At 41.3% G+C, this 21,830-nt stretch overlaps 1 protein-coding gene and 1 long non-coding RNA gene across 4 annotated transcripts in view; one reads left to right on the forward strand and one right to left on the reverse strand.

Annotated features, from left to right (window-relative positions):
• uvssa (UV-stimulated scaffold protein A) overlaps window positions 1–14,335 on the forward strand; it is a 33,311-nt gene extending 18,976 nt beyond the window's left edge. For 2 of the 3 annotated variants that reach the window (XM_025909550.1, XM_005458885.4), the window contains exons 10-15: window positions 5,925–6,132; window positions 6,432–6,563; window positions 6,744–6,927; window positions 7,019–7,130; window positions 12,548–12,725; window positions 13,612–14,335. In XM_025909550.1, coding sequence (XP_025765335.1) covers window positions 5,925–6,132; window positions 6,432–6,563; window positions 6,744–6,927; window positions 7,019–7,130; window positions 12,548–12,725; window positions 13,612–13,705 — 908 coding nt within the window. In that variant the 3' untranslated portion in view covers window positions 13,706–14,335. The remainder of the gene's footprint in view (window positions 1–5,924; window positions 6,133–6,431; window positions 6,564–6,743; window positions 6,928–7,018; window positions 7,131–12,547; window positions 12,726–13,611) is intronic. The other variant, XM_025909552.1, reaches the window with a different exon arrangement.
• A 5,566-nt stretch (window positions 14,336–19,901) lies between these two features.
• LOC109203146 (uncharacterized) lies at window positions 19,902–21,487 on the reverse strand. The gene is made up of 7 exons (XR_002063070.1): window positions 21,414–21,487; window positions 21,266–21,331; window positions 21,065–21,153; window positions 20,846–20,955; window positions 20,647–20,755; window positions 20,490–20,560; window positions 19,902–19,980 (listed from the first exon to the last, which is right to left on the reverse strand). It is a non-coding gene; the product is annotated as an uncharacterized LOC109203146 (long non-coding RNA).
• Window positions 21,488–21,830: the final 343 nt, after the last annotated feature.

Genomic DNA, 21,830 nt, shown 5'->3' on the forward strand with positions numbered 1-21,830 from the left:
AATGAGGAAACATTCATTATAGTTTGTCCATAACAAGCCGTTATTCTGAAATTTAAGACAAGTCATTCCATCGTTAATATTGTCCCAAAGCTGCCCAAGTGGTCATTTTGTTTTTATTTTGTTTGACTTCCTTTAAAAAAAATCTATTCAAAAGCTTCAGAGGATGTCTGCCTTCAGTTTTCATTTAAGGTGTTTAATAAAACTTGTGCCATGAGTATTTTCTACTGATTCTCAGACATTTTATACAATTAGTTGGACAGCAGACTGACAGTTTAATGGCCTTCCCTTGTCATGACATTATAAATAAAGGAGACATAATGTCTGAACTTGACTCAAAGTGTTAAACTGTTTTTTATAGCTTGTCTCTCGTCCAAACAGATTTTAATGCTAAAGAAGGCCGAAGACAAAACTGATCACAGAGATGATAAACATGGCCAAAGCAACAGTCTAGTACATTTTTAAAATCAATGCACTACCCAGCTCAGCAACATCAAAAAGGCCAGTAAACACTTTGTCCAGGCGGAGCCACCTGACAGCCGAGTGGTAGCCTATGTCACCATCTTCAGTCTCATGGTCCTCTAAAAGTGCAACACACTTCTCCTAGTCAAGTTAACTATTTTAGTTACAACATCAACAATATGGTTAATTTTTAGCACTTACCAATTTCAGTTCTGGGTTGATTTCAATCACTTTTATCCGGACATTACTTCTATGAACAAACCAGTCCTGCTGTAGTCTATTTCACTGAGCCGATTGCTGCTCCGTAATCTAAAACATTGTCATTATCCAATATTTAAAGATGAGTAACTGGGGCTGTGTTGTAGACATCAGAGGTCTTGTCCAGAGCCAAAATTGTCATATTTGTTTTTCATCTGAAGCTCCAGATGTCCTGCAGTGTCCTCAATGTGTTTTGTTACCGTTTGCCTGGAGAGGGCCACGTTCTCATTCTTTGTTTTTTCAGGGCATTTTAGCCCGACAGACTCGACCAGACACTCTTTGATAAACTCCTCACCAGAGAATGGTATAATGTTTTTTGTGATTCTGTGGGAAATCACAAAGCTGACTGTGATTGCTCCCTGGATGTGTTGGTACAACCGTTCTCGCTCTGGATTAGGCAAGCTCTTGCATTTCTCTGTGCTCTCCCCTAATTAATCACACACTAATCCGACTTTAATAAATTAATACTTAGTCCATGTCTTGGTAAAAATTCAAAATTTATCGTTTGCTGGCATCCATCTCAGATGTCTGTTACAGTGAAGCTGCGTTCTCTTGCACTCAGAAGTAAAAAAATAAAATAAAAATAGGAGTCACTTTAAAAATATAAGAAACAAAAGTTGTGTTGTGATTTCCCACAAAATAAAAAAAACAGTAAGCCAGTTTCTTATGGGGAGTTTGCCAAAGGTGTTTGGTGGCTGAAATGAGCCAAACTGCATGATGTGTGCTGATCTCTCCTGATTTGAAGGCAGCGTAGGTTTGTAATAGAGACACTCTTGTTTCTGCAAGCCTTTTTCTGGTGCTTACATATGAATGGCTGTGAGAGTCCCTCGTATACCATGGCTGCATTGGACATGTATGGATCATGTCTAGCCTCCAGGCAGCAAACTGGGTTAAAGGTCAAATGTTCAGGTCAATAACCAGCTGCCTGTGCATTTTATTGCTATGTCAGCTACATAATAACATTTTTTCCAAATATAAGTTGCAGTTTGACTGTTTTTAATACGAGGTACAAGCTCCAGGCAACAGTAAATACTAAAACCTCTCTCAGGATTTTAGTGTGCTCTGCCATGAGCAGCGCTGCCTCCACCCCTCCATCACTCATACCATTTCATATGTGAAGTTATATACTGTGTGTGTGTGTGTGTGTGTGTAGGAGAGAGACCGATCATATTTATGTGTTAGTGTTAATGACATCATAACACAGGATGTTGTTGCCCAGGCACTTATTGCTGGCTCAGCTATGCAGTTTGGCTGTACTGTGACCTTTGACCCCCAGTGAGTGCTTGGCACCACCTTCCTGAGTCATTACATTCACACTGAGCCTGTTTTACCTGTGAACCCATCCACTCCCGCCTCCCTCTATTACTAATCAGTTAGACGTTAGAGTAATTAGATTATATCTGATGGACCCAAACAGCTGTGTGTGTGTGTGTGTGTGTGTGTGTGTGTGTGTGTGTGTGTGTGTGTGTGTGTGTGTGTGTGTGTGTGTGTGTGTGTGTGTTTGTGTTTGTCAGGGTGATTAGTGGGCTAGGTAATGATCTAGAGGGGCCACACCAAATTAACAATGCAACCTCTTTAATGAGCCCCTATTAGCCCTGCACTCAGATTTTACCACCCATCGTCAAATGGACACACACACACACACACACACACACACACACACACACACACACACAGTACCATTGCCATCTTGTTTAAATTGTAAAGAAATAAGAAGTATTTGGACTTTCTGTCATTTTGCCTGCACACACCACTATAGTGGATGTTCAATCAAAGAATCAAGTACAGGCTTTCATCTTTAATCCAGATGTTTAGGAGTTACTGCTGATTTTTAGATGTAGTCCACACGTTTTCAGAAACTGAAATGCGATTGGACAAATTGCTCTTGCATAATTATAATTGTAAGGATGGATTGTTGAACCCTTGGTAACACGTTGTAGTGAGTACCTAGCTGAAATGTAAATGTCTAACACCAAATGTTGCATTTACTCAGACGGGCAGCTTAATTTCTTTTTCTGCTTTAATTTTTGTCTTCACTAAATGAAGAAGTTGTTCCTGTTGGGTTGAGAGGTGAGGGGTCTGACCTGGTGAATTAATGCTCCTGCAGGATCAAAAGTAGAGTTGGATTTTAAAATCCGATGTATGGATGGCTGAGAGTTTGTCTTTGTTCCTCCGCTATCATATCCATTCTTCCTTTCTCTCCTAATTTCCCTGATCACAATAGCATTTCAGTTCCTCTCGCTCTTTTCATCTCTGCCCGTGGATCACATTTATCATTTTTTAGCGTTTCCTCTTCTTTCTTTTCAATTCTTCCTGACTTCGTCCACTCCTTCTGTTTCCCGTCTTCCCGTGTCCCCTTCTTTCCACTTTCTCATTCCACCCCTCTGTCTTGTTCTGTCATCCTGATTATCAGTCCTCTTATCCCTCTCTCTGCTGTCAGTACACTATCGCTCTCTTTCTCAAATTAACATTTTAATTACAGGCCCTGCTTAACCTGGGAAAATCAATACCTCTTCCTGCCTTTCCTCTCTTTCTCTTTCACTCTTTTTTTCTTGCACCCTGTTAAACCCCCGCATTTCTGTCTCTTTTTCTAACAACCCAGGCGCGCGTGTGCACACACACACACACACACACACACACACACACTACTATACACATTTCCTCCCATTGATCTGTGTGTCTTAACATCCACAACAAGCAGACTAACCTCTTTCAATTGGTGCTCTGAAATGATCGTGTGTGTGTGTGTGTGTGTGTGTGTGTGTGTGTGTTCGGGGAGGTATTTTTAATTCCCAATCTCCAAGAACTGGGAAAGCGCCGTGAATTATTTTAAAAATCCCCGTCATGTAAAACTACACTAACCAGTCAAATCTGATTTTAACAAAAAACACAAAATTATTAGCAACAAATGTCATTTATTGAACATTATACTCGTATCATGAGCTGTGCTCTTACAGAATCGTCCCATAGATTTCAGCTGAGTTTCACTTTGAGTTTCATGTCTCGTTATCGTATCTCTGATATAGGAAATGTGTGCTTACCTAGATCTCCATCTATGCCTGCACCTGCACAGCTGAAAGGCAGGAAGATGTTTACCAGTTGATTGAATTGTTGGGGTTTTGTTTGGGACACGTGCAGTCTCTGGAAGTAGATGTATTTTGTTTCAACGATCCTGTCTCAGTTATTGCACAGTCAGTCTTCAGGATGGCTTGTAAAATCCATGCGATTACTTTCTGTCATTTTAGATGCTTCTCGAATCTCGTTTCCGGTGACTGCCTGTATCTTCTCCGGATTCACTAACTCCATCTGCAAAGCAGTAAATTATGGAAATTGTGATCACAGTTACTATGTCGTTATTCCCTGTCCCTGACTTTATTCCCCATTTCCATCCACTGCTGTTATATTAGCAGTTTGTTAGCAGGAACAGCTGGTGGCACTGATTCTGCAGTTCGTGCCCAAAAGAACCCAGTGCAGGAGAAGAGGACACAAAGAGTGCTGGTTAAAGCTCAAACAGTGAAAAGAATACAGAGTGATTAAAGCATCACTGTGTCACTGAGTTATTTCAGTTAATGCATGCTTTCCAGTCGACTGTGTATAAATGATAGACCTCTAAGGTCTTCCAGGTGTTTTATCTGCATTCTTCCTGATGGCCAGATCGTGGCTACTTCTGTGAGCCACCAGCTCAGGGGGAAAATGACCTTCAGCTTCTTTGCTCTGTGGCCTCAGAAACACAGCTTTTCTGACAGGTTTGTGGCCTCAGCTACTACTTTTGAGTGTTATTGAAAATAGCATGATGTCCATTTAGTAAACGATGTCCAGAAGGATGATAAAGCTGGCAGGGCTACAGTGAGCATACAATGTCCTTCAAATTCATCCCTTGCTTATCATTTTGTGATTATTGTAAGAAGGTGACTGTAACAATGATGCTTTAAGACAGAACTTTACTAATCGAATGTGGATGTCACAGTAGCTTTAGCCATCTTTTATATTAAGTTAACTGGTTTTCTTTTTCTAGTTCAAATGTTGTTGCAGGTAATGTACTTATCAGACGGTTGCTGGTTTGATTCCTGGTTGCTCCAGTCTACATGCCACATATCCTTGGCCAAGATACCAACACCAAGTTGCTCTCCAGTGCATCCTTTGGAGTATGAATATGTGTTAATGTTAGATAGAAAGCACTTGCCCATAGGAAGTAGTGCTTGTATGAATGACTCAGTGAGTATGCTGCAAAGTGCTTTGAGTGCTCAAATAGAAAAGAAAAGCTCTTTATAAGAAACAGTCTGTGTACCGTTTAATTAAAGAAGAAGGAGTCGAAAAGTATGAAGTTAGCCTGTCTTATTGTTTGAACAGACTGTCCACCGTGTGAATGACTTGTGTTAGTATCTTGTGCCAGTGATTGAATCCCTGAAGCACTCGGGTCAGTCCTAATAATGTTTGGGATCAGCATGTTGGCAGCTCTCGGCTTACTGCATCCCTCTGATCTCACCTGCTGTGTGTGTGTGTTTAAGTCTTGTTCAATCCCCAGAGACTCCAGATGATATTGTGCTTGACCACACACCCACACACACACACACACACACACACACAAAACAGTCAGCGTCTGACTTCACTTGTCCTGGAGATATAACCCCACATTGCTGGAGGTCTGTCTTCATTCCTGTCGGCGCTCCAAATCAGTCAGTAAGCTCGGATGTACCAATGCTGGCAGAAAATAAAAGGGGACTTCTCTTTATATACTCATTTATATACATGCCTCATTGACCCATTCACACACACATTCAGCACTATTTTTCTCCACTTACTTTCTGTCTAACGTGTGCACATGCTCACACTCCAATGAACACAATTCAGGGTTCAGAAAGTTCTGTGAAAGTTTGAAGAACTGTCACTCAATACTGCTTTAAAAAATCCAAGTCTGGCTTCTAAGAAGCAAAATATGTGAGAGTGAGTGGCTCAGGCAGAGTTCAGCAGCTTGGAGAGACCACATGAATCATGCTAAAGTTTCAGTGGCCATGTTCTCAGGTGACATTAATGAGCAGGTGATGTTAGCGATCACCACTGATGTTGGCCATTTTAATTAGAGGAAGGAAGAGTGAGCAGCAGCTGCGTGTTTTCACCATTAGTTCATGGGAGCTGGAGCGAAAATAAACCCAGATGTCAGATGAACCAGTCCTTACATCTTGATATCCACCTCTCGCTGCTCGCAGGTTTGGATCCCTCTCCTTCCACCTCAACAGGATCAGTCGCAGAAAAGAAACCTTCCACTAAAAAAACTGCAGCTCCTCCTCTTTCTTCCTCCTCCTATTCTTCAATGAGGCGCCTAAAGCAGCTTGCAGAAGAGGTTCAGGATCCAACCTCTGTCGTCGCCACACTGCACCTCCTTAGAGAGAAGATGCCACCGCCCATAGAATCCAGGTGAAGTCTGATCGCTGCCTCTGCAGGTCTGCTTTCTTTAAACCCCCAGGAATCATTTCCCACCCCCTCCTCTTCACACTACATTATAATCATATAGTAACACTGCCGTATTATGTCTCAGTGACAGTAACTGTTCTAAATATAAAGGAGAGACTAGAACAGTGTGAAGTCTGAGCCTACAGCTAACAGGGATTACTTGTGCGTATACTGACACCGTTATATTAAACAGGTCCGTGTGTGTGTGTGTGCGTGTCCGTGTGTGTGGGTTTTTAATGGTTCTCCAAATGTGTTCCATTTAGCAGCAGCTCCTCAGAGCCCAGTTCATCTCAGTCCAGTTCAAAGCAGACCAATGTCAATGCTCCAGTGGTTCCATTTGGTTTGGACGTGTTCTACTGGGGTCAGGAGCAGCCCAGCGCTGGCAGGATCATTAAGTATGCACCAGACAAGCACGTCATCCCCAGCAGACACTTAACTGTCCCTAGTTTACTGATCTGTGTGTTGTGTCACAGATGATAAAGTAAAAAGGATCATTTTTATATAATATTAAAACTATAGTGTGTTTACTCTTCTTTAACATTTGTAAACCATGTGTCACATTCTTTCTGCTGCAGGTCAGCCTCGCAGCACCAGTTCTGGGTTCCAGCAGAGGTGGAGGAGGAGGTGGAGAATGAAGAGCTGCTGGCAGAGAGCAGGAGCAGATACATCTCCTTCCCTGGGAGCTTCGTTCCTGTTAGCCATTTCTGCAGAGCTCCACTGAGTGATGGAAAGCTCTGTCAGCGGCAGGACCGCTTCAAGGTAACAGGATAAACTTGGAGTCTGTCATAAAGTGAGCAACTGTAGGTCTCCCTCTGATTCCCCAAACTGAGCAAGGCCTGTGTCTCCTCAGTGTCCTTTCCATGGCCCCATCATTCCACGAGACCAGGAGGGTCGAGCCTGCCGGCAGGAGGACCAAGAGAGGGAGGAGCAGGAAGAAAGGAGGAAGAGAGAGCAGCAGCCTGGTGAGAAGCGAAAAATACAAACAGATTTAAATCGCACAGAAGAAATGTTATCAGAGGACTGAATTTTAACAATAGCATCAAAGGTTTGTAAGGGAAGGGCGCACAGAGTTGCACTGAGTCTTTGTGACTCTAGAGGAAGGAGAAGGAAGTCAGGAGTAGCAGAGAAATATGCGAGGGTGGTGGAGGACATGTATGACGATGGCAGGACACCGGTTCTGGGTGGATCTGGGATTACATCAGGGCTTACCTTTGAGCCTGTGGTTATGGACAGGGTGACAGAGTCTATGGAGACGCTCGAAGTGAGTGTAGGGAGTCAAGCCTGGAGAGGTGAAGGTATGTTCTGGAGTAGAGAGGATTGAAAGTCTGTAGAAATGAGATGGAAAACATGCACAAATGAGACGGAGGCAGGTGTAATAGCAGAGGTAGTGACGATGAGTGAGTGCAGGTGGAGGTGAGTGTCAAGGGTGATGTGTGACCGAGGTGGTAGTGAGAGCTCTATGATGTATGCAGGCTGGAGCTGGAGTTAGAGGTGGAAGAGTTAAAAATGCTCAGCTTTTCTTTGAGAGTAACCAAGAGCAACAGAATTAGAAATGAGTGTATGTGAGGGACAGCTCAGGTCGTGTGGCTGCGTCTCCAGTCTGCAGGATGTCCAGCAGTTGCCTGCAGTGTCTTAACCAGCTGCTGTGTGTGTGTGTGTGTGTGTGCGTGCGTGCATGTGTGTGTGAGAGTGTGTGTGTGTGTGAGAGTGTCTGTAGCCGTAGCTTGCAGTCCAGTGAGTTGTGAAATAGCATCTTTTGTTACCAACTACAATATCGATCCAAGAGTCTTAGCCGCACATACACACACATCAGCTTCACAGTAGGGGGGCGCTGGCCTGAATAACTTGATGAACTGTTGGCCTCAGCTGCTTTTACCTCTTCAAACCTCCACAGGCACATACAGTGAGCCTAAACGGCCAGTAACACACACAGACCACTTCCTAAAGTAGCAGCTACGCTCAAACGTAATCGTTTTTACTTAATTATTGCCTTATATCCACGCCGAGGGTTGCCCATAGTAACCACCCCTGTAGACCACTCCAAGGAAGCTTATATCAGACTCTGACTGTAAGTGTATTTGTAACAGTACAGCTGCACAAAGGTGTTACCAAAAAGTTCTGTCAGCCAGAGAATAAAAATCAAAAGCTTCACCTGATGTAAGGTTACCATAAAATTCCATCAGCACAATCTGTCCGCAGTCTGAAACCTCTCTGAAAGTGCTGAGAAAAAGGCTTTTAGAGGATAAGAAGTACTTTAGCTGTTAGTGACATTTGCCGTACAAGAGCACTGTCATCATGGAAGTCTTCTTTCAGTTACTGTCAGTCATGTAGCAGCAGTGTCTTTATGTTTTACAGCTATGTTAATCCTACAGTGTCCACAAAGCAATAGCTGAACCTTCCTGCTTAATTGCTTTCAGATAACCACAAGTCAACAAAGTACAACAGGGTGAGCTGGCTGATGTGAAGCCGGTTGAGATTAGTGTCAGTCTTCCTGGTCGGCTTCCTTATACTGAAGTCAGTAGGGCAGCAAAGGATTTCTTAATGGAGTTTGATGAAGCCGGTCACTGACAGATGAGAAGCAGCAGGTGGTGAGGAAGCACACAGCCGGCCTAAAGAAACTATGTCTAACTTATTAGAAAGTAGAAGCAATTTATTATCCATATTATTATTTAGGGTGTGAAATTACAAAAAAACAACCAAACTAGAAATTGAAAACTATAGACAGACACACCCACAACACAAAATGCAATTAGGGAACGGAGGAAATCAAAGATTATAAATATCCGTGTTTTAATTGAATCCATTTGCTGTCAAGTTTCCAGATTAAAAGCTAAATTGAACACAGATCCCTATAAGTTACAGCCTGTAAATCATAGTGAAGATTATTCTTCAGTCTTCTGGTAAATACTGCAGAGGCGTCTGTTGCTATGGTCACTCAGTTCTATTTACAACTGTTAGTGAAATGTACTGCTACTATGTAGCCACAAAAGTTTTCATAGGACTCTGTACAGTCCTTTGAAGTAAGTACTGCTTTACTGCTTCCATAGGAGTTTAGTAGCAACCCGATGCTCTTAATCAAGTGCACTTGATTAACTGTTCATCAGCATGTGGAAAAAAGCAGAACTAGTGGAGCATTCAGGGCGAAAGAAATCAGCAACTGTTGCTGCCCATCAGTATTAGAGAGGTTACGTGGTCATTACCAGATGATTTGAAGTTTATTAAGATTATTCACTTGTTTGGAAACATTATTCACAAGTGCAAACAATCAATACAGTCGCCATCTTTCCAGGAGTACACATCCCAGGATATTCACCCATGGTAGGGTGAATATGCTGGGATGCTCCCATGCTCAGAGAAACAAAAAAAATGCCAGTTCCATCTTAGTCTCTGCAGGACTCAGAATGTCAAATGTTAGAGTTTATGACAGTACAACTAGAGAAACTAACAGCCAGCGTTTGGAAGGGTCACCAGAAGAACGCCTTGGCTTTTTTCTGTAAAAAGTTGTACAAAACACAAGACGAGCTCCATTTACTAATATTTGTATGGAATCGTTCTTATTCTGCGCAGAAAGTTGGTTCCCATGCAACGTTTATGAAAAGTGCGTACCGGCCTATTTTGTTCTTATTGCCATTTTACATTAGCAAGTCGGGCTCGTTCGGAAACAACACCTTGTAGGATCTCTACTACTATCTGCATACTGCCCCGCCCCCGTTTTTCAATCTAAGGAAACATGTTTCTCTCCAGGAGAAGCGGTGAAAACGGAGGTGACGATGTGGCTTTAGAGGAGCCTGCACCTCTAGGCAAGAAATAAGGAGGAACTCTGTCTCTTATATAGCACTGTTCTTCTCTCCCAGAGTACTCAAAGCACTCTATACAACACATTCACCCAATCACTTTGCTTCTTAGTTTTCAGTGTTTCCTCACGAACATTCACCCGTCGGAGAGCAACTTGGGGTTAGTATCTTGCCTAAGGATACTAGGCATGGAAACTGGAGAAGCCAGGAATCAAACCACTAACCTTTCGATCACTAGAGAGCCTGCTCCACCTCCTGAGCTACAGCCACCCCAACTAGAAAGTTGAATAGTGTCTGAGGTGTAAGGTGGGAGCCTGCAGAGGCGCACACAGGAGCGGTGACCCTTTAAAAATAAATAAATGAATCAATAAAAAGTGACACAAGAAAAAATAGAATACATCTGCCAAAATCCAGATTCTCCAGCATCCATGTGCCAAGATATTATACTGCAAGTGACGACATCTAGCAACAATGGAAGTCATTTTTAATGACAGGTCGTTACAGGTGACATTCAAGATAGAATGAGAATGTGTGTGTAAATCATACGTACAAACTTTTTAACACGTTCAGACTTAGAGAACAAATTTTAACCATGCATAAGAACAAACGGCCAGCTAGCTACTAATAATTACACTAAGAATTATTATTATTTGTATGAAAACTTACAACTCACACAGAAGACAGTTATTTCAAGGTAATGCTGCTGAAGGTGGTTCTATAATTTATTGACCAATGGGGCATGCTTTGATTTTTACATGACTACTCAGAGACACAGAGGTCTGTAAAAATCTTCTTTTTCTCATGACTGTGTTACTCTTGTTTTTGAGCTCTGCTCGTCTTATAATAAGATGTGTATGTTGCATTATGCGTCTGACTCAGACCTACACACACACACACACACACACACACACACACGTATGCATGCACACACACATACTAAAAAATAAGAAGTCCATTGAGGTGATTGACAGGGAGGAGGGAAATGGATGCTGTGCTACTCTGTCACACATTTGCAGGCTCCTTGTGTTAAGTGATGCGTAGCCGAGTTACATTTGAACCAACCACAGACCCCAGGAGCACACACACCTCTGCCCCCTGCCCTCACACACACACACACACACACACACATAGAGACCCCAGCTGGATGGACTAAGAGGTGTTGACGGAGAAAAGAGCCCTGCTGCAACACTGATTAAATTCCCACTGTTATTCTCGCTCGCCTCTTTTTTTCTCCTCTCGTGCTTTTCTTTTGATTGTTCTTTCATCTCTTCTCTTTATTTTCTCTGAAACTTTCAACAACAAAGTGACAAAGGACACACACTTTGAACACACATGAATGTAAATGCAGCTGCTCCTCTTATAGCAGTAATGATTCCCCTAAATACACCAGCTGCTTTTCAATTACTGCTCATGTGTGTGTGAGAGTGTGATGAGGGATGGTTGAAGGCCCAGTCAGACCCGGGGTCAGAGCAGCTGATTAATAACCCTGCGTGCACGCTCACTCTGAGCTGGGGTCAGTGTTTTGACGGAGCACTGAGTGTGGCTTCAGTCCCATCACAATCACCGTGTAATTACTTTGCATTACCGCAGGTTTATCTAGAATTCCTTCGCAGTACATCATTAACTAGAAATGTCTCTTCGTTTAGATCGTCATTACTCTGCATTACAGCTGCTTTTACTTTATCAGCCAGAATTATGACGTTACAGTTTTCATTAACACCAAAATTGCATCCGAATGAGCCCGTAGGACACGCTGTTTACGACCCATGCTCTGTAAGGACGGCCGCTGTGAGCTCATTTACATTATCACTTCTAATTACTTTATTACACTTCTCAGTCAAATTGGTTTTTGTTCAGGTTTTGGGCTATCATAGCAGCTCGTACAGGGAGTAACCTTACACGCACCAGGCCTTTGTGGCTGAAAAACACAAAGCAAGTGAAGTACGCATGCAGAAAGAAGTTTAATATCCACATTTTAAAATAGCTGTTTGTTTGTTTGTTTTTGTAGTCCAGTTTAAGGCTTCAGTCCTTGTCTTAACCTTAGTCCATAGGCTGTATAGAAAAGCTGGACAAAAAGTAAAACCTGGATTCTTTTAAATAATTAATAGTGTGTGTAGAAGTCTGAGAAAATTCCCCTCAGCTGCCTTGTTCTATGATCTCAGGGAACATTTTCCTAATGGCCATATTGGATTAAATACTGGTTCCAAGTCTCATTGAAGACAACATAATGTCCTGGCAGGGATCTTGGGGCAGGATATCAGTCCAGGCTGACATGAATTGGTCCGATGGTGAGCGGGTATTTCATGGCTGTGCTGCTACAGGATGCCACAGTGATGCTCACTGCTGTCTTCAAAGCCACAGGTGTTGCTGCACAGAACAAATCTCAGCTGAAATGAAAAAAAGAGGACAAAATGAAAAGTTTTCATAGTTTTCTCAGGACCTCTGATCTTTTCCCGCTGTTGCTGGATTGTATAGACAAAAGTACCGGGCCACCCCTCTTCATCTCTCTGAATGAGGTGAGATGAAGAGTGGGAGAATCCTAAACGTCCTCCAGGAGCAGAGTAACATTTGTTTTTCTGTTGCAGATTGGCGAGATGCAGAATTGATGCGAGACATTGAGGCAGCAACAGGAGAGGACCTGGGTTCTGACCGGCTGGGCGGTAAAAAAAGGAAAGGGAAGAAGAAGAAATACCCCCACCTCAGCGACCTGAAGCAGAGCACCAACACGTCCCGCTGCAGACTAGAGAAAAAAGTCTTTAACAAGTACGAATGCTAACTTCAGCTTCTAGATGATTCTCTGAGTGTAGGAGCTAAGAACATGTGCTTGGTGAAACTGGAAACGACCAACTAACTAAAAGATGGAAACTTTGTCAAAGACAAAACAGTGTGGCATACATCGAGTTAAATAAAGTTGAGCCACTGAACACAGGCCTCAAAAAAGACACCTAACTCAGCCAGCTTACCCATAAATGACAGTTTAGCAAAGACCCAATTAATCAGTTTATTTTAGGCACTTTACTTACTAGCATCATATCACAAGAAACAACAATCTACAAAAAAATCCACAGATGACACTTTGACAGACATGAAATTGTATTTTTGCACCATTGAGTTGATCCTCAAAGTGCTCTTAGTCGAAGGCCTGGACCAAGTCCCAGTATAAAATAACTAATGATTCATTATTATTTAAACTGTGGAGGCAAGTATCACAGTCTAAGAGTAGAAATATGATAAGATAAGATAAGATGGCCTTTATTAGTCCCACAGGTGGGAAATTTGTTTTGTTACAGCAAAAGTGCAAAGTTATGTAGCAGAAATTAGAAAACACTGGAATGCAATAAAATAAAATAAAATAAAATACTATGTACAATAGAATAAAATAGAATAGAATAATATATACAATAGAATAAAATACAAATACTATATACAACTGAGTAGGAAAATACAAAAACACAACTTCGTCAGAAGAAGAATTGCACATATAGCAGTCTTATTGCACATGTGTGGGTTTGTGTGTTGGAGCTAGAAATGAGCAGAATGGGTTTTAGCTCCTGGGCTTAAAGTTGTTGTTTGTTTGGATTTTTTCCCATCAATCCTTCTCATTGTCCTTCTCTTGCTTTCCTCCCTGCTCTGTTCTCCCTCCCTGCAGGAGTTCCCTGAGAAGAGTGGCTCAGGTGATGAATAAGGCTGACAAGAGAAAACACGACAAGTTCTCCAACCAGTTCAACTATGCTCTCAACTAAGCTCGTGTGCCTTTAACTGAAGTCAGACGGATGGAGTGTTGCTCTTAGTAACCTTTCAGCCCCCGTTACAGGACCGCTCCTGTGTTTATCGTTTGTTATTTATATGTCTCTTTTATGTCACGACCTCTTGTAGAGATTCAGGGAAACAAGGAGCTAAAGAATGCATTGTCACATTTCAAACTGGAACTTTTTGTATTTGTAGTTGAGCTTATGTGAGGCTGACTCTGTAGGAACAGTGCTGGGAACAGCGAAGGAGGCAGAAGCTGGAAGACTGAATCACCAAACCTGATCCACTGTTTTGTACAATAAAGGTGTAATGTTAAGAGTCCAGAGCTGTTGTTTCTTTGTAATGAAAAAAGAAATGTTTCAATAATTGCTGATATGATAAATATGATGATAAAGGTGTTTGAACAGCTTGAAGCAGATGGAAGGATTCTGTGTATTCTACCTCAAAGCTGATGCTCGATACAGGACATGAAACTTGTTTCATATGATATCACTTCTTTGACAGCTGATTGCTAAATCTAATGATCAACTGATTTGTAGACTTTCTATATTCTTATTACACTGGTGTTTTGTGTGATTGACAGGTTTCAAATGCTTTTTAATGAGATTAAAATTGCAAACCTGCATCTTGTTACATTTTTGCCTTTTTGTTGTCCTGGTTTTAAACGAGATTCATTTAGCACAACAACACTGACTGTGGGAAAGTTCTGATGTGAAGCTATTTTAGGAATAAGTGGCAACTAATGGGAGTAAATAAATATATATTTGCAACACTATATTGAAAAGACAGGTCATGTTTGGTTTACATTCCAGTGACATATCACGAGAATAGCAGACATCCTGCAGCTTAAGAAAAAGGATTTGCATCTGTTTTATGATCTATGATTCTCTACACTTAATGAAGAACTCATTGACAGCACATTTATGCATTTCCATCAAATTACACGTTTTACAGAGAATATTTTTTCAAAAATGGTTGAGATGAAATGTCATTTAGCTTCAGTAACACAAGATCCTACATTTCTCATAGCACAACTAATGATGCCTGGTAGGGGCAACATGGTATTGTTGGCACTGTTGTGTCACATTAAGAAGGAGGTCCTGGGTTCACATCCAGTCAGGGTCTCTGTGTGGAGAACCCCATGTCTGCATGGGTTCTCTCTAGCTTCCTCCCACAGTCCAAAGAGATACATGGGGTCAGCTTAATTGGCTGTAAGTGTGAATGTGAGTGTTCATGTTAGCCTCTGGCCCTATGACAGCTGGGCTAGGCTGCAGCCCCCATTAAACCCTGTATTGGATAAGCAGGAGAGGATGGATGAATGGATGGAACTTGTACTCCACTGACTTCTGATGGTGGATTTTGTAGGGTTGGTCCTGGCCTCGCCTGGGACACCTTAAAGCAGTGGTTCCCAAACTTTTTTTGCCAGGCCCCCTTTTTTACAAGAAAAATGTTCGCCCCCCCCCCCCGCACAAACTCCATTGCGGTTTATTTCACACCTCAAACATTTAGTAAACAATTAAGCAAATACAAGTAAACTGCAATAAATTACAGGTAGTAATAAAATAAACTACTAACTCTTTTACGCTGCGTCCACACCTACACGGGTATTTTTGAAAACGCAGCTGTTTCTATGCGTTTGGGCTTTTCGTCAACACATAAACGGCGTTGCGATTCACCAAAAACGGAGATTATTTAAAACTCCTTTTTTGCGTTTACGTGTGGACGAGGATTACAGAGTTCGTCACGCAACGACAAAGGTATGTGCCTCTTTTCACGTCACGCTGTGCGCCACGTTATTGTTTACATGAGATGAATTGCAGAATGGCAGATAGAGACAAAATACTGTTAATCTGACTATCTGCAGGTTTTACACGCTTACATATACACACGCAGTTACTGTCCCTCCATTTAGAAAGGCAGAGGCGTCACGGTGTAATTATTTTATGTGTAGTTGTTTTTTTCCTGTGTAATAATATTCAACATTGCTGTCAATACATTTTTCAAAAAATGTCTCTCTGTGCAAAATGGGTTTAAACACATAAACAGCTGTGGGATACTGTTTGTCCGTGATTTGAACCGGGGGAACAAATTACGGCAGGATCAGCCTGATATTATTTGTATCCCACTGTAACTTTACTGTATAAAGACCTAACATGTCCAAGATGTCAGGAGTAGTTAGTTATTACAAGAAGTGTTTGTGAACTAAAAATCAAGAGTGTGGGATCCTGTTTGTCCGTGATTTGGAGAGCCCAGCGCTGCTCCCGACGCAGGGAAACTAATTTTGCAGGGGAGACCTACCTTGGCACTTGTGCAGGTGAAGCCAAAGGGAAGATATGCTTCACCATATTTTCCTGTCTTTGGCTTGGAAGGAAGTTGGTTTGGAAACATATTTGGCGATGCTTCATCTCCTGCTTTGCGTTTGTGTGGGAGCCCCGTCAAAAACCTGTCCACAGTGTCCAAGCGCTCTTTTTTTTTTTTTTTCTTTTCATACCGCGCCCCCCTGCAATGGCTCTGCGCCCCCCCTAGGGGCGGGCCCCACACTTTGGGAACCTCTGCCTTAAAGCCTCAGCTCCAAGGGCGTCGATTTGGCATGGACGGAGGGGACATGTCCCCACCAATATCCAGCGATTATTGAATTGTCCCCACCAATAATTTGATCTCTGCGAGTAAAGAAATACAAACCCAATAGAAAGAAAAAATCGATCTGTCAGCGTCTCAGTCACCCAGCGGTGCAGAAAGAGTTAAATTACGTTCTCTACTGGAGTCCTACCTCATGTGACAAATATGGCCAATGTGATTGGCTGTGCCTTTCAGGGAGCTCTGTTTAGTTTTAGCAGCGGCAAACCTGCGCTGCGAGGAGGACAGGACGGTAGCAAAGAGGAAGAACGTGCATATAAGAAAGTATTTTTCAAAGAAACCTGTAAGTCACTTAAAGTCAAGTTCACTCATAAAATGTGTCCGTCATAATAACGTTACAGGCAATACCAGGCCATACATGCCAACCCTCCCGATTTTTCCAGGAGAATCCCGAATTTCAGTGCCCCTCCCGAAAAGCTCCCGGAGCCACCATTCTCCCCAATTTCTCCCGATTTTCCACAACAAAATTGAAAAACCATATCCTAGATTGGCCCAGCCAATTCCAGTTTCCAACAATAGCTGCTACTGCAGCTACTTAGTATTAATATTACTCTCATTACTCTTTCTGGGTCGCGAAATAAACTTTTAACATGTTTTCAGGCGAGAATGTAGCTGTGTAAACTTCAAATAACTTAAACATGTTATTGTTTGGCCTTTTTCAGTGTTTTATTTGTTCATGAGTAAATCGGTTTGGCTGAGAATAAAGTTATTAGATTAGATTAAATAAAACTTTATTAATCCCTCGGGAGGGTTCCTCTGGGGTTTTCACACAGCTGAATAAATGTCAAACAGAAAACTGATTAAACAGAAGTGTGAGATGGTCGAGAATCTACGCAAGCGTCCGGTTATATTTTATTTTATTTAGACAGCAAGGAGCAGACGGCAGAGGTGACGTAATTATGAAGGCTAGACCCCCGAATTTCACGGTCGCTCATTTCCGGTCTACCCGGCTTTCAGTTGGACGCAGCCTCTGAATTTGGACACCCCCGGAACAGGCCGGTGACATTTAACTTATTTTTTTCCGATAAGTAAACACTGTAAAAAAACAAAAAAACAAAAAAAAAACCCTTTGAATGTCTCCCTAATTCTGAGGTCTCAAGGTTGGCAGGTATGTGCTAGGCTTTGGCCCACATCAGTCTAAAACTGTATGTAACCATGAAAAAAGTGTTGCCATGTCCACCAGGACAGTATAGTATAGACAGTATAGTATAAACAGTAGTATAGACTCCTTCACATAGTGGACATTGAGTTGTTGTGTGGGGCACCAGTAGTCCATGTCTGTTGCTGTAACAGTAGTTCATGTTTAGAATGAAAAGTCCCAGCTCACTGACTTGATCGGGGCAATAGTGCCTAAAAGGTTGCATAATTTTGCTGAGAGATCTTTTACTTTGTGGTAATCTTAGATGAGTAGTTTTATGGACAAAAACCATCAGGTCATTCAGTGTTCCCTTAGTGCTAATGTGTAAGAGATGTTGGTGCACTATAACTGAAGTAATGTCCTTAAAGTCATATTCTTTTATTGTCATGACTCTATTTGAAGCTTTTTTTTATGTTTGTATGATACCTGATTTATATGGAATATGGCTGAAGTAAACTAAAGTCTAAAATCAGTCATTTATTTAATAGTAATTTAACATTATATAATTCACATATAAAACTATGAATTGTAATTTTAAATGGTTTAAAAGCATGTAGAATAGCATATGTAAGCAAGTATATTTCTCCCTTTTTTTTCTTTTTTTTTAATGAAGAAGCAAAGACAAAAAGGAAAAAAAAAAAAAGAAACAGCGCAGGGTTCGGTGGTTGAATCATCCGTCCCCACCAATGCCAAAACCAAATCTACGCCCTTGCTCAGCTCATCCATGATTTGCTCTGCCTCTCCTGGCTTCACTGCTTGCTGCTGCCTTGATCTGATGCCTTGTGCATCCACCAGCACTCCTCCCCAGCAGACACGGCGTCCTTGTACTGTCTGACAGGCACATGGAACATGTTTTTCAGTCAGTACTTTTGCAATGATGACATCATAACAAATCTAATGAGAGTATTCTGGGCGATCTGAGACCACTGGCTTGCGTCAACAGAACTATTCCCTTCACAGCTGTCCAAACATCAGCCATCATTTGAAGGCTGGTTATTATTATTATTATTAAGATATGCTAAAACCTGCCGCTCCTCTAGTGGCCACTTGATCCTGGTTAAAAAAGTTAGTGAGTCCTCAATGACCGTCATGTTAAAACATCCAGTTTTACAGCAAAAACTACTGAACATGTTTACAGCCTGCTACATAACAGTGGGTTCTATGGAATCAGAACGATGCCACCTTGAAACGAAACTGAAAAAAATATTGAAACCGAAAAAAAATATTGTAACTGAAATAAATGTACTGAAAAATCTTGTATTGAAACCGAAAAAAATATTTGATAGTGAAAAACAATTAATTGAAACTGTAATTTTTTTGTTTTCGCTTACAATTTTTTTTTTTCAGTTTCAATCCATTTTTTTTCGGTTTCAAACCATTTTTCAGTTTCACTCTGCTGGCACTGTTTTGGCCTCCGGGGGCGCGCTGGGTGGGGGTGGGGGATTCCGGCCCGCATGTATTTGCATACATTATAGAGGCCACTAGTGCTGACCAAGCTGCCATCTTTCTCTTCCCGTCTTTCAATGGCTGCTTCAATTTCAGGTTGACCCTCTAAACCGCAAGTAAGTAATCATTTTTTGTCATCTTTCCTTGCTGTCCCACTGGACTGGACATTAGTTTAGTTTTTTTAGCTACATCTGGTGAAGTTGGTGTAAAATGCTGGTATTAGCCTATTCGTCGTAGCAAGCTAGCCTGAAGCTAATATTTGCTAAATTTAGGGATACCCGTGTCTCTTTAGGAGTTGGAGGCCGGTGTTCTGACAAACCATCCTACTTTGGCAAAACGTCCTACCCGTAGGATAATTTTACGCTGCCTTATGACAAACTGCCCTACTTTGGCAAAATGTCCTACTGTACGTAATTTATGCACATTTCTGCTGCCACACAATAATTCCAGCACAAATTTAAGTAGGTATGACGGTTTGCCACTTAACTTTGCCCATCAGAGTATGTTTGTAGCTGATATTCATAAAGCCAGTACGGTTTGACACTTCTTTTTACCCATTAAAGTCTGCTTGTAGGTCACATTCACAAAGGTAGCATGTTTTGGCACGTAATTCTTCCCGTCAGAGTATGCTTCTACTTTGACGGGAAGAATTACGTGCCAAAACATGCTACCTTTGTTATTATAGAGTATGCTTCTACTTTATAATAACAAAGGTAGCATGTTTTGGCACTTGTTTGTAGAAGCAGTCTGCATGCCAAGGTGCTTAAGTTATACAGCTGTCACCATTGAAGTGATTGGAACATCTGACTATATAAACTTTGACAATGAACTCACTCCATTATAGTTACAGTATATATTTACTGAATATATTTACAGATATATATATTTGACATTTATAGATCCAACAGAACACAGGGAGAAAGAACTGAAAAAGAAACAGTATTCATAACAAATTATGTACATTTTTTTACACAAGTACTTGACCAGGCTGCTCTCATATTGAGCACATCCAAAATGTGCCCATCTGAGACAAAACTCACACTGCACCTGAAGAGGGAGAAGGGGGGGTGGGGGTGGTGTAAGTGTGTTAACCAGCATTACGAATTTGATGACAAAATAATTACTACAGTGGCTTGCAAAAGTATTCGGCCCCCTTGAGCGTTTCCACATTTTGTCAGATTGCATTCACAAACATGAATCAATTTTATTGGAATTCCACGTGAAAGAACAACGTCTCTACCTGGTAGAGACAGACCCTAAAGGTCTGGCAGCTGTAACTGCAGATAAAGGTGGTTCTACAAAGTATTGACTCAGGGGGCTGAATAATTACGCACACCCCACTTTGCAGTTATTTATTTGTAAAAATTGTTTGGAATCATGTATGATTTTCGTTCCACTTCTCACATGTACACCACTTTGTGTTGGTCTTTCACCTGGAATTCCAATAAAATTGATTCGTGTTTGTGGCTGTAATGTGACAAAATGTGGAAAAGTTCAAGGGGGCCGAATACTATTGCAAGCCACTGTATATTGCATTTGTGGTTTATTTGTTTTACCATTTCAATCATACTGGACTCAGGATCGGCTTCCAGCATGGAACAAACCACACAGTAGTCATCAGCATTACCTAGAAACACACCGGCGTTCAACCTAACAGTTTTTAAACAAAACTGAAAGTGCTATTGCAATACAAAAGCACATGACTCAACTTACTTTGATGTTCTAGCAGTTCGCAAGCAATTTCTATGCGTTGCAGCCCAATGGCTTCTGGAGTGGACAGCACCCTAGTAACCTCTCCACTCATAAGGTAGTGTTCGGCAAACTGTAAAATATGTTACAGTAATTGCAATTGATTAACTTAATTCTAGTTAAATACAATAAATACAATTAAATACAATGGCTTATTAAATACCTTCAACACTAAAACTCCACAACTGCTGGAGTCCATCTGCTTGCTGTGTGGCAGTCTCCATTTTCCAATCCACTCGGGACTCTTCCTTTCCTTTCATCTTCAGAAAATTCCTAATAAAAATAAAACAAGTTTTAAAATGTAGCCAGCATTTTGCTCTAAATATAAACCCCCCCCACAAACCAAACAACCCAAAACAGATAATTAATGAATGATGAATACCTCCAGTTACGCATAATTTTCCTTTCATAACAACCTTCATTTCCAAGAGGGTCTAACAGCAGTACAGATCGTGAGGAGATTTTGACAACCTAAAATAAAAATTGTATTTAGTAGAATATGTGTAGTACACTAACTTAAGTAAACATAATCAGTTGTAAGCATTTTCAAAATAAGAATATGCTGCTAAAAAGAACAATGTACCACAAGGATCCAGTGTGCACCGAAGTTCAGTGGGCACAACCAAATGTCCTCAGCCGGAAACAACATCTGTGGAATATTTTTAAGTTTATAAAGGTTTAGATTCATTTACATAACATGCACTATATGACCTATATAACATCTACATTACCTTGGTGACACATTTAAACTTCCCAGAAAACAGAGAGGTTGCAACAACGCAAGACAACTGATACACGGGTTTCTGAAAAATGCAAGAGGTTTTTTTAAAAGATTACAAAATTGTATAAAATGCTTTTGTGAAATAACCGGCATACGTTCTTACTTGCCTTTTGTTTCCTAATGAGGCAGTGCAGGTATGCGTCAATGACCTGTTTGGATTAACAGAAGGTTATTTTTACAGACCACCACTAGGACCAAAAATGATTACTTCACTTACCTCATCAGAAAGCCACCCACTGTCCTCCAGTGTGCGAAAAGAAGAGTCATACAATTTGTATGGCCCAACGACTGCCTCCACACGCCCGGTGTCTTTTGAAGCCCAAAGCCACTTCACTAAAAAACAAAATATGATAAGTTTCTTTAGTAA

This window comes from Oreochromis niloticus, linkage group LG2, assembly GCF_001858045.2.
Source record: "Oreochromis niloticus isolate F11D_XX linkage group LG2, O_niloticus_UMD_NMBU, whole genome shotgun sequence".
NCBI classification, from domain to species: Eukaryota; Metazoa; Chordata; class Actinopteri; order Cichliformes; family Cichlidae; genus Oreochromis; species Oreochromis niloticus.